This window comes from Anopheles arabiensis, chromosome 3 (assembly GCF_016920715.1).
Source record: "Anopheles arabiensis isolate DONGOLA chromosome 3, AaraD3, whole genome shotgun sequence".
Taxonomy (NCBI): domain Eukaryota; kingdom Metazoa; phylum Arthropoda; class Insecta; order Diptera; family Culicidae; genus Anopheles; species Anopheles arabiensis.
Window position 1 is genome coordinate 1,489,213 of NC_053518.1, and position 10,788 is coordinate 1,500,000.

The 10,788-nt window shown below is 50.5% G+C and overlaps 4 protein-coding genes across 6 annotated transcripts in view; 3 read left to right on the plus strand and 1 right to left on the minus strand.

Annotated features, from left to right (window-relative positions):
• Nucleotides 1-168: 168 nt before the first annotated feature.
• LOC120903079 (probable ATP-dependent RNA helicase DDX23) lies at nucleotides 169-2,917 on the plus strand. Of its 2 annotated transcripts, none has more exons than XM_040312292.1 (2): nucleotides 169-235; nucleotides 331-2,917. In XM_040312292.1, the coding sequence occupies exon 2, from the start codon at nucleotides 361-363 to the stop codon at nucleotides 2,836-2,838; it is 2,478 nt and encodes an 825-aa protein (XP_040168226.1). In that variant the 5' UTR covers nucleotides 169-235; nucleotides 331-360; the 3' UTR covers nucleotides 2,839-2,917. The 2 variants fall into 2 exon arrangements, with proteins under 2 accessions (XP_040168226.1, XP_040168227.1); XM_040312293.1 differs by having other exon boundaries at nucleotides 184-235; nucleotides 326-2,917.
• Nucleotides 2,918-3,191: 274 nt separating this feature from the next.
• On the plus strand, nucleotides 3,192-9,527 carry LOC120903865 (structural maintenance of chromosomes protein 4). The gene is made up of 4 exons (XM_040313521.1): nucleotides 3,192-5,350; nucleotides 5,421-6,498; nucleotides 8,318-8,917; nucleotides 9,004-9,527. Exons 1-4 carry the CDS (start codon nucleotides 3,327-3,329, stop codon nucleotides 9,430-9,432), a joined length of 4,131 nt encoding a protein of 1,376 aa, XP_040169455.1. The 5' UTR covers nucleotides 3,192-3,326; the 3' UTR covers nucleotides 9,433-9,527.
• Nucleotides 6,506-8,222, minus strand: LOC120903871 (plasminogen receptor (KT)). Its single transcript, XM_040313532.1, has 3 exons — nucleotides 7,865-8,222; nucleotides 7,553-7,793; nucleotides 6,506-7,487 (listed from the first exon to the last, which is right to left on the minus strand). The coding sequence occupies exons 1-3, from the start codon at nucleotides 7,946-7,948 to the stop codon at nucleotides 7,354-7,356; spliced, it is 459 nt and encodes a 152-aa protein (XP_040169466.1). The 5' UTR covers nucleotides 7,949-8,222; the 3' UTR covers nucleotides 6,506-7,353.
• A 941-nt stretch (nucleotides 9,528-10,468) lies between the features above and the next one.
• Nucleotides 10,469-10,788, plus strand: part of LOC120903868 (enolase) — a 3,525-nt gene continuing 3,205 nt past the window's right edge. The window contains exon 1 of one of the 2 annotated variants that reach the window (XM_040313528.1): nucleotides 10,469-10,600. The gene's annotated coding sequence lies outside the window, so the exon portion shown is untranslated. Of the gene's footprint in view, nucleotides 10,601-10,754 lie in introns of those variants that run through there. The other variant, XM_040313529.1, reaches the window with a different exon arrangement.

The following is a 10,788-nucleotide window of genomic DNA, read 5'->3' on the forward strand; positions in this document are numbered from 1 at the left end:
TGATTGTATCGAGAAACAGAAAATAATACGAGTTGAAAATTCCTTAGCCTTTGCCTTCAAACGAAGAAACGGTCAATTTGAAATTTAGACTCCTCGCTTCGATTTGACATATGCACCAAAACTTGGTGGTCACTGTTTCGATCGCGTTTCTGAAGGGATGATGCTGCTGTCAATGCCGGGAATCTTGATTGTTTACAAAACTTACCAAAACGCAAGCTACACATTGTAAGAAAAGGTGATTATTTGCACATTTGGAGAGTCATTTCGCTAAAACTATACCTTAAACAACTATTTTTGCTATTTATACTCCTTTTCAAACCATGAGTACAGTGAAATCATCGATTTAAATCCACAAACACGATGGTGAACGAAAAACGCAGATCCCGTTCCCGAGAGCGGGACACCCGACCGGATCGGGACCGTGAAAGGGAACGCGAAAGAGAACGCGACCGGGATCGGGACCGGGAGCGGGAGCGTGAACGTGATCGAGACCGTGAGCGGGAACGAGAACGTGACCGGGATCGTGACTGGGATCGAAGGCGGGACCGTGAACGTGAACGGCACCGGGAATTGCAGCAGCGAGATCGTCCGGGAGATCGGGACCGTGCTGAACGGGACCGCGAACGTGACCGAGACCGCGACCGGGATCGAGCGGAAGACAAAGATAAAGCACGCAAAGACAAGCTTGACGATGAGCAGGAAGAAGAGCTTAAGAAGGGAGACCCCAAAGCGGCATTGACTAAAGAAGACCTGGTTAAGAAGGAGCCGCTTTCTTTGGAGGAACTGTTGGCGAAAAAGAAAGCGGAAGAGGCCGCTCGTAGCAAGCCGGTCTTCATCACGAAAGAGCAGCGTGCCGCCGAAGCACTGAAGCGTCGGCAGGAGGAAGTGGCAGCCATGAAAGCAGCAGCAGCAGCAAATGTGCCAAAGTTTGGTGATGTCCCCGTTACAACACTGCTGAATCGCGAAAAGCGAGACCCGCTCGACAAGTACGACCGACGCGAGCGGGAACGAAAGGCTATCAACGACGAGCGGGACAAGGATAAGGATACGGACAAGAGGCGTTCAGGTGCGGCAGGTACGGAGCCTGAACCGGTCGTAAAAGATAAGGAAAAGGAGCAGGAAGCTATTCGGGAGCGATATCTGGGCATTGTGAAGAAGAAGCGACGTGTACGACGCTTGAACGACCGTAAGTTTGTGTTCGATTGGGACGCCGGGGAGGATACGTCGATCGATTACAACAACCTATACAAGGAGCGCCACCACGTGCAGTTCTACGGACGAGGACACGTGGCCGGCATCGACATAAAGGAGCAGAAGCGCAAGCAGAGCAAATTCTACGGCGATCTGCTTGAGAAACGCCGTACCGAGGCGGAAAAGGAGCAGGAAAAGGTTCGCCTGAAGAAGGTGAAGAAGAAGGAGGACAAACAGAAGTGGGACGATCGGCACTGGTCGGAGAAGGAAGTGGACGAGATGACGGAGCGCGACTGGCGTATCTTCCGGGAGGATTACAACATCACGATCAAGGGTGGCAAGATTCCGAACCCGATCCGCTCGTGGCTGGAGTCCGGCTTTCCGAAAGAGATTCTGGAGATTATCGACAAGGTTGGGTACAAGGATCCGACCCCTATTCAGCGGCAGGCCATCCCGATCGGGTTGCAGAATCGAGACATTATCGGTATCGCTGAGACTGGTTCCGGCAAAACGCTTGCTTTCCTGATTCCGCTGCTGACGTGGATTCAGTCCCTGCCCAAGATCGACCGGCTCGAGACGGCTGACCAGGGCCCGTACGCGATTATCCTTGCGCCAACGCGTGAACTTGCGCAGCAAATCGAGGAGGAAACGCAAAAGTTCGGTACTCCGCTCGGAATACGCACCGTCGTCGTGGTCGGCGGTCTGTCCCGTGAGGAGCAAGGTTTCCGGCTGCGGCTGGGCTGTGAGATAGTGATTGCCACGCCGGGTCGTTTGATTGACGTGCTGGAAAATCGCTATCTCGTGCTGAACCAATGTACGTACATCGTCATGGACGAGGCAGATCGTATGATTGACATGGGCTTCGAGCCGGACGTACAGAAGATTCTGGAGTACATGCCCGTATCGAACCTGAAACCGGACACGGAGGAAGCGGAAGACGCATCGAAGCTGATGGAAAACTTCAACACCAAGAAGAAGTACCGGCAGACGGTGATGTTTACCGCAACGATGCCTCCGGCTGTGGAACGACTCGCCCGGACGTACCTTCGTCGACCGGCGACCGTATACATTGGCTCGATCGGCAAACCGACGGAGCGCACGGAACAGATCATACACATCATGGGCGAAAACGACAAGCGCAAGAAGCTGATGGAGATTCTGTCGCGCGGTGTCGAGCCGCCGTGCATCATCTTCGTCAACCAGAAGAAGGGCGCGGACGTGCTGGCCAAGGGTCTGGAGAAGCTGGGCTACAACGCCTGTACGCTGCATGGCGGCAAGGGCCAGGAGCAGCGTGAGTATGCGCTTGCCTCGCTCAAGAACGGCTCGAAGGACATTCTGGTCGCGACGGACGTGGCTGGGCGTGGTATTGACATTAAGGACGTGTCGCTGGTCATCAACTACGATATGGCGAAATCGATCGAGGACTACACGCATCGTATCGGTCGTACGGGTCGTGCCGGTAAGACGGGTTGTGCGATCTCGTTCTGCACCAAGGACGACAGCCATCTGTTCTACGATCTGAAGCAGATGCTTATGTCTAGCCCGGTGTCGGTGTGTCCGCCGGAGCTGATGAATCATCCCGATGCGCAGCACAAACCGGGCACGGTAGTGACGAAGAAGCGTCGGGAAGAGAAAATATTTGCCTAAGCAGCTAGTGGGGGCATTTGTAAGGTGTCTGTATGTGTGTGTGTATTTGGAAATAATAAATCATTCTTAATCAATAGGATTTTTAACGTTCGTTAAACCATAAAATAATCATTACGATGTGTAGAGTGAAACACTTTGTATATATTTTTCACTATTTTACAACTTTTCAAAATAAAGTTCCAATTCACACCATTTCTGATTAAATTTTATTAAAATATGATTAAACGCTAGAACCGGTTCGATTTGACCGTTGAGAATTTAAATTGACTGCATCTGGAACGTGCTGTGACTTTGCTGTCAGTTGACAGTTGAAAGATTTTGAATTTTTCCAAACGTCATTAGCGTCAACACACTCGAGCACACACACAACACAAACAGTATCGCGCGCGCTTGGTGCGCTTAGGGTTTATTGTGACTATTTTGTTTAAAACATTTTCATTTTGTTGCATGAAAAGTGAATCCATCAAGCATTGGGAACGGTAGAAATCATGAACAGTGCCGCGAAACGCCGCTCTGGTGTGGATGGGGCAAACAAAGCCGCCGCACCGCAGCAAGCACCGGAACCGATGGACGCCGACGCCGCCGATGATGATGCGTTGATGTCGGAAGATGAGGAGGGGGGTACGCGTATCGGCGGCATCTACATACCGCCACCAGTGCCCCCGTACTGTTCAACGGAATGCAAAGGGCCACGCTTGATCATCGAGCGCATCACGAACTACAACTTCAAGAGCTATGCCGGGCACGTAATGCTGGGACCGTTCCATCAACGGTTTTCCTCCATCATTGGTCCGAACGGCAGTGGCAAAAGTAACGTAATCGACTCGATGCTGTTCGTGTTCGGCTACCGGGCCCAGAAGATCCGTTCGAAGAAGCTCTCCGTGCTGATGCACAACTCAGCGAAGCATCCGAACACGAACAGCTGCACGGTCGGAGTGCACTTCAAGCAGATCGTCGATCGCGAGGATGGTTCCTTCGATGAGGTGCCGAACAGTGCGTTCGTGGTCGCACGTACGGCATTCCGAGATAACAGCTCCTACTACACGATCGACAATAAACGGGTACATTTCAAGGAGGTGTCGAAACTGCTCAAACAGCACGGCATCGATCTCGACCACAATCGGTTCCTCATCCTGCAGGGTGAGGTAGAGTCGATTGCCATGATGAAGTCGAAGGCACAGACGGAGAACGATTGCGGGCTGCTGGAATACCTGGAGGACATTGTCGGTACGACACGGTACAAGGTGCCGCTGCTGAAAATAAACGAGCGAGTCGATGCGCTGAACGAAGAGCGCACGGAGAAGCACAACCGGTGCAAGTTGGCCGAGCGCGAAATGAAGGACCTCGAGAAGCCGAAGACGGAAGCGGTCGAGTATTTGAAGCAGGAAAACACGCTGACGCGCACACGCAACCAGCAGATTCAAAAGTATCTGTGCGAGCAGAAGCGCAAGATCGGTGAGTTCGAGGTGGAGCGGGACCAGGCGGCCGGAATTCTCGCCAAGCACGATGAAACGTACGACGCGCTGAAGGCGGAGCGCGTCGAGAAGGAGAAGCTGGTGAAAGAGGAAATCAAGCAGTACGATGAGCTGGTAAGCGCGAAGGAAAGCAAAGAGTCGACGCTGAAAAATTCGCTCGACAAGTTTGCCAAGGTGCAGGCCAACATGCGGGCGACAAACGAGCGGCGCAAGAAAACCTTGGAGCAGATTGCGGCGGAGGAGAAGCGGCTTTTGGAGCTGCAGGACGTGCCGAAGAAAAATAAGAAGGAAATTGAGGAATCGGAGGCCAAGATAGAATCTCTTACGCGTCAAAAGACCGAAGTGGAGGCGAAGCTGACCGCAAACCTGGCCACACTAAAGGACGAAACGAAGGTACTGCTGGAGGAGAAGGAAAAACTGCAGACCGAGCTGATCGAGCTAAAGCGTGCGGTCGATGAGAGCAAGTCCGCCCTGTCGATCGCCGAATCGGAGCTGAAGATCTGCCAGCACGATGAAGTGACGGAACGGCGCAAGCTCGAATCGCTGCGCTACTCGTACGAAGAGACGGAGAAGGATCTGGAAGAGAAGCGTGCCCGTCTGCAGACGCTCGAGGAAGCGCTTCCAGTGACGCGCACCGAGCTGGAAACGGCCAAACAGAAGCTCCAGGAAAACACCAACGAGGAGAGGGAACTAACACAAACACTGCGAGCGGTGCAGGGCAAGCTGCAGGAATCGATGGCCGCAATGCAGTCGACACGATCGCAGGGTAAGGTGCTGGATGCGCTGATGCGCCAGAAGAACGAAGGACGCATCCCGGGCATCCTCGGGCGGTTGGGAAACCTGGGTGGAATTGACGCCCGGTACGATGTTGCCATCTCGACGTGCTGCGGTACGCTGGATCACATCGTAGTGGAAACCATCGACACGGCCAAGGCGTGCATCGAGTTCCTGAAGCAACACGACATTGGTCGGGCATCGTTCATTGCACTGGAGAAAATACAACAGTACGAGCGGAATTGTCACACCCGAATCCAGACGTAAGTAGCGGTCCAGAAATGGAGCGAATGTGAAGAACGCTTTTTTGTATTGAACCTTCCTTCATTTCAGACCCGAAAATGTTCCCCGGCTGTTTGATCTGATTCGCGTTGAGGATCAGCGTGTACTGCCCGCGTTCTACTTTGCGCTGCGCGACACACTGGTGGCCGAAAATCTCGACCAGGGGCAGCGGATTGCGTACGGACGGCAGCGATTCCGCGTGGTCACGATCGGCGGTGACGTAATAGAAACGTCCGGTACCATGTCCGGTGGTGGCCGTTCCCAGCAGCGTGGACGCATGGGCACCTCGGTACAGACGAAGACGTCCGCCAGCGAGCCGGCCGGTGCATCGAGCCGCGAGATAGAGCAGATGCAGATCCGGGCGCAGGAAATCCAAACGCAGATCAACTATCTGCAGGAGCAGCAGGGCGAGCTGGAAGCTACCATTCAGCGGCTGACGGCAAAGCTCAAGCAGCAGGAAATGGAGCTGAAGCGAATGCACATGGATGTGGCGAGCCTGACGCAGCAGATGCCACGGCTGAAGGAGCAGGTCGACTGGCAGGCGGAGCGTGTCGCCCGCACCCATTCGGATCCGGAAAAGGTGCGCGCTTTGGAGGCAAAGGTAGCGGAATGCAAACAAGCGTTCGACAGCTCGTCCACCAAGGCGGACGCGATGCAGAAAAACGTCGACCGGTACACGGAGCAGATCAACGAAATCACCAACAGCAAGGTGAAGGTGCTGCAGACGAAGATAAACGGTCTCGGCAAGCAGATCGACAAACTGTCCGCCAACATCTCGAAGCTGACCGTGGAGATCAAAACGTCCGAGCGCAATGTGCAAAAATCGAAGGACAAAATCAACAGCATGGAGGACGAGGTGGAGGCAGCCCAGTCCGCGATCCGTAAGGGCAACGATGAGCGTACCCAGCTGGAGGAGGAAGCAAACAAGCTGCGCGAAGAGCTGGAGGAGATGAAGCTGGCCATCGAAAAAGCGCACGAAGGCTCGTCCAGCATCAAGAAGGAAATTGTGGCGCTGCAAAAGCGCGAAGCGGAGGGCAAAATGAAGCGACTCGAGTTCGAGCAGATTCTGCAAACGATCGAAACGAAGCTGCAGGAAACGAAGGACACACTGCCGCACTGGCGGGACAAGGTAAGGCTATGGTTTCGTACGGTTTTATTCAATGTTTTAGGATCACGCTTTTAACAGGACTGAGGAATTCGATTTTAAAAAGTGACACATACACACGCACACATACACTCTCGAACAAGGCCCATTTTCAAAACGTGGCACGTGTGGTTCACGTTATTTTGGAGTAACAGTATAAGAGATGTAAATGTTATTATTGCATGCAGTAGTTCGAATGCGTTGAAACCGATTTGTCGATTTCCTTTTAAAACCACCCGATACACCCCTTGTTATTAGGGTAATTACATCAAAGAGCGAACAGGATTAAATGCACTTATCTGTTATTGTTATCGTTTCCGCTGGATAGTTGTTCGAAAGGGTAGGTTACCAGTTAAAATGACTAGAAACGGGACAGTACGTTAATCTACGATTAGAGCGTGTGGTAAGAGTTTGCGCTAATAGGGAGCACATCCAGAGAAAGAGAACTTGTGCATCCTACAAATGGCATGTATAGTTTGAAATGGCGAAGAAGTTGACATTCGACTGGCTCGCAAAATTGGAAAGTATCTTTGATATGCTGTTTAGACGACTAAATGCTGGAAAGTGCAAAGTATAAGACAAGAGAAAGCTCCACTCTGAAGATGCTCTTATACAACTATATGCTGGCGTGTTAACACGGTCCATTTTGGTGCAATCTCACTCCAAATATTGCAGTGCTTGGTTTGGTTTGTTGTGTTAACTGTGTTTGAATATACTATTTGGATACTTTCCCTAAAGCACACACACGCACACACTCGCTGTCCTCTCATTTTAATACTGTTGCTGTCTGTTGGCTTTGCTTATCGATCGGACAAACAATTCCTACTCCGCAGCCTTTTTTTACAGCTGATGTGGATGGAGTCGAATTTTGTCATCGATATCGAGCCGTGCTGAATCGATCTCGGAGACGGTGGGCAGTCCGCTTGGCCACTCCAGCAGCTCCGGTTCGTTGTGCATAATCATTTCCGCTTCCGCTGGAATGCGATTATGTAAAGAATGTTAAAGGGAACTCAAAGGAAGGCGCCATTGACCCCCTTACCTTGTATTCGATGTATCTTTGTGCCGTAGGCGAGGTCCGCATAGTATGCAACTACAAACGAAAGCGGTACGATGGGGGCCAGCGTACCGGGACGCTTGGTAGTGCGGAACCGTCCAATCAGTCCGACGGTCGATACGGCATAGAACGAGGCGAGCCAGTAGAACAGTTCCCGTGCCCGGGAGATTTGCATTGCCGTTTCGCGTTCCTTCATCTGGAAGTGCATCTGAATCCAGCGTTCCATCTACGCGAAGAGTAGAGGTCCCGCAAATGAGTAGTGTGGCGTTTTCGAGTGTATTATTTTATTCATCTTACCTTGATTTTATTCATCTCGGAAATGTATTCCTGATTCTTTTTGACCACTTCCATCCCGGTGGGATGTGAAAAGAAGCTTCCCATTTTGGTGTGTGTGTTTTGTGCGAGACACCCACTGCGAATCGATTGGTAATGCGTGTTTTCAACGCAGTAGGCGAAGCAGAGGCACGTGGCTTTGGTTTTGGATTATGCTTTGTTGTTAGGTAAACACTCAGAATTGTCCTCGTTCTTTGCACTTGCTCCTTTCGTTCGTTTCGTTGGTGGTGGACAGAGGAAGGCAGGGTGGTAACCCTCCGGAAACTGTCAACCGGTGAAAACATTGGCCTCATTTTCGGCGCATGCGATGTAGGTGGAGGGTTCAAAAGTCAACGGCCGTCTAGGTTTTTTTCCTGTTTGAATATTTTAATCGCGCTCATAATATCCTAAACAATTCATGTACAAATTGAATTGCAGCTCAAGCCGCTCAAGCTGCACGAAATCCCGGAAGAACCACCGCAAGAGCCGCTGAAAGAGTACACCGAGGAGGAGCTGGACAGTTACAAGCTGCCCGACCTGCAGTACCAGATCTCCATCCTGGAGGAAAAGCTGAATGCGAACAAACCAAACCTCTCCGTGATCGATGAGTTCCTGAAGAAGCGGGAAGCGTATCTGATGCGTGTCGCCGTGCTGGAAGAAATCACCGCCAAGCGTAACGAGATGCGCCAGCTGTACGACGATGTGCGCAAGAAGCGGTTTACCGAGTTTATGCGCGGCTTTCACATCATCACCAAGAAGCTGAAGGAAATGTACCAGATGATAACGCTCGGCGGTGATGCCGAGCTAGAGCTGGTCGATTCGATGGACCCGTTCAACGAGGGCATCGTGTTCAGCGTGCGGCCTCCGAAAAAGTCGTGGAAAATGATTTCCAACCTTTCCGGGGGCGAGAAAACGCTTTCCTCGCTGGCGCTCGTGTTTGCGCTGCACTACTACAAACCGTCGCCACTGTACGTGATGGATGAGATCGACGCGGCGCTAGACTTTAAAAACGTATCAATCGTTGCGCACTACATTAAGGTAAATGGGGAATGGGCGGAGCTCCGGCTGGAGAAGGGGAGAGTATGGGCAGAATTATTTATCTTTTTTTTTCTTCTTCACTCCAGGAACGTACCAAGAATGCACAGTTTATAATCATTTCGCTGCGTTCCAACATGTTTGAGCTGTCGGACTATCTGGTGGGCATTTATAAGGTGAAGGATTGTACCGACTCCGTCACGATCAAGAACGATCCCATGAAGACGTCGGGTTCGACGCAGCAGCAACAGCAAATGGAAAGACAGCAGTTCGGTTTCGGCAACAATGATAATCTGCCGGGTGTGGAAGAAGTAGCGGCTGAATTAGAAAATGCGAACGAAACTGATGTGGCAGCGAATGCAGAAAATCAGAGGGAAGCTGAAGTAGCAGCGAATGTAGAAAATCCGAAGGAAAATGAAGTAGCAGCGAATGTGGAAAATCAGATCGAAGACGAAGTACAACCGATGGAAGTGGAAGAGGAGAGAGATGAGGGAGTAGCAGCAGATGATCCAGAATAAGTTTTGTGAGAAGCATTAGCTATAGTACCTACATTTATCTATTTTCCATTAGATAAGTTTTACACCACTGTACACAATAAAACTGTTTTAATGTATTCGTTAAATTGTGCAGGGATGTCTATTGTGTCTCCCCGGGTGGGATTAGACCGACTGCTTTGCGCTTTTTACAAAGATCAATGCACTTGCAGTGCAGTGTGCTGCAACGTTCCTATTTTAAACAAGAGTTCCGCAAATGCGTTAGCGGGGTTTCGTCTTGGTGTGTGACCTTTTGTGCGATCACATCGCAGCGACAAAGCGAAAGTGAAGAATCAATCTGGCGTGGCACGCGGCCGTTGGCATTTTTGTTACCGTGCCGTTGCCAAACGATCGATGAGCGTTAGTTGCTTAATAGGTGAAGAGTAAGGACCGGGGCTAGGTCAAGTTCCTTATGGGCGATTGAACACAGCAGCAACGGAAGCATGAAGGGTTGATGCAACTTTTTGAAGATAATTTCGCAATGTCTATGAAATTTGCGGAAAAATAAGGTAATGTGTAAGCGATCGATTGGTCCTTAAATGCTGCCGGAAGTAAACAAATATGTTAAAACAAAACTCGTCCGATTGGAAAATGCACGCCGGTGCAATTGCACCACGACAAAAAAGAAGGACGAAATCGATCAAGATCAGTATTCAAGCTCGACCGAAAACTTCTCTCACCGCTCCCCATCTCTCGTTTGCATGAGAGAGCATCTCAAGGTCAAAGAAAAGTTCGCATGTGGAGCAGGTACTGCCAGGCGCTAGTCGTTGACAGCAATGTCCGAAAACCGTGGCGGATGTTGTGTTTACAATATCTGTCTTTAGCAAAGGTATTACAGTTTATAAAAATATGGAAAATTAATTACAAATGTTAAAATAATTGCCCAATAAAAACTAAACGCTAAAATCCTTCTTTTTAGGACTAGCAGAATACTCAACTGCCCGGTCGGATGGATCCCCTCTGTCATGTCGGCCATGATTGCACAACCTGGTCGTAGTTCCCTTGCGCCTGCGTATAAAATCCACTTCACTGTAATTTTACATCATCTTTGTAGCAGCGAGCGGAAGGCATCATTTATCAGCAAACAGTGAAGTGAAAACGGTGCTCGGTCTCTCGGTGCTCTATCTTCTTTGCCTAAAGTAAAAGAAAAAATGTAAGTGCGTTCAGTATCTGCAGGCCATTTGGGTTGATTCCGGTGAAGAGTTTTGGGCGGTAGAGTTCGGATACCAAACCCCCCTTCTTTCCAACGAAACGTTTTCTTCCATCTCTTTTCGGTTTGCACACGCACTTTTGTGGATTTTTCCAGAACATTTCCTCCGATTGTTGGACATTTTCTTCCAA

Bases quoted from the DNA above. Each gene is read 5' to 3' on its own strand.
- LOC120903079 (XM_040312292.1), top strand. From the start codon at position 361: ATGGTGAACGAAAAACGCAGATCCCGTTCCCGAGAGCGGGACACCCGA.
- LOC120903865 (XM_040313521.1), top strand. From the start codon at position 3,327: ATGAACAGTGCCGCGAAACGCCGCTCTGGTGTGGATGGGGCAAACAAA. The intron at 5,351-5,420 runs GTAAGTAGCGGT...CCTTCATTTCAG, and splicing joins TGTCACACCCGAATCCAGAC to ACCCGAAAATGTTCCCCGGC. The intron at 8,918-9,003 runs GTAAATGGGGAA...TCTTCACTCCAG, and splicing joins TCGTTGCGCACTACATTAAG to GAACGTACCAAGAATGCACA.
- LOC120903871 (XM_040313532.1), bottom strand. From the start codon at position 7,948: ATGGGAAGCTTCTTTTCACATCCCACCGGGATGGAAGTGGTCAAAAAG. The intron at 7,794-7,864 runs GTAAGATGAATA...CTCTTCGCGTAG, and splicing joins CCGAGATGAATAAAATCAAG to ATGGAACGCTGGATTCAGAT. The intron at 7,488-7,552 runs GTAAGGGGGTCA...ATCGCATTCCAG, and splicing joins AAAGATACATCGAATACAAG to CGGAAGCGGAAATGATTATG.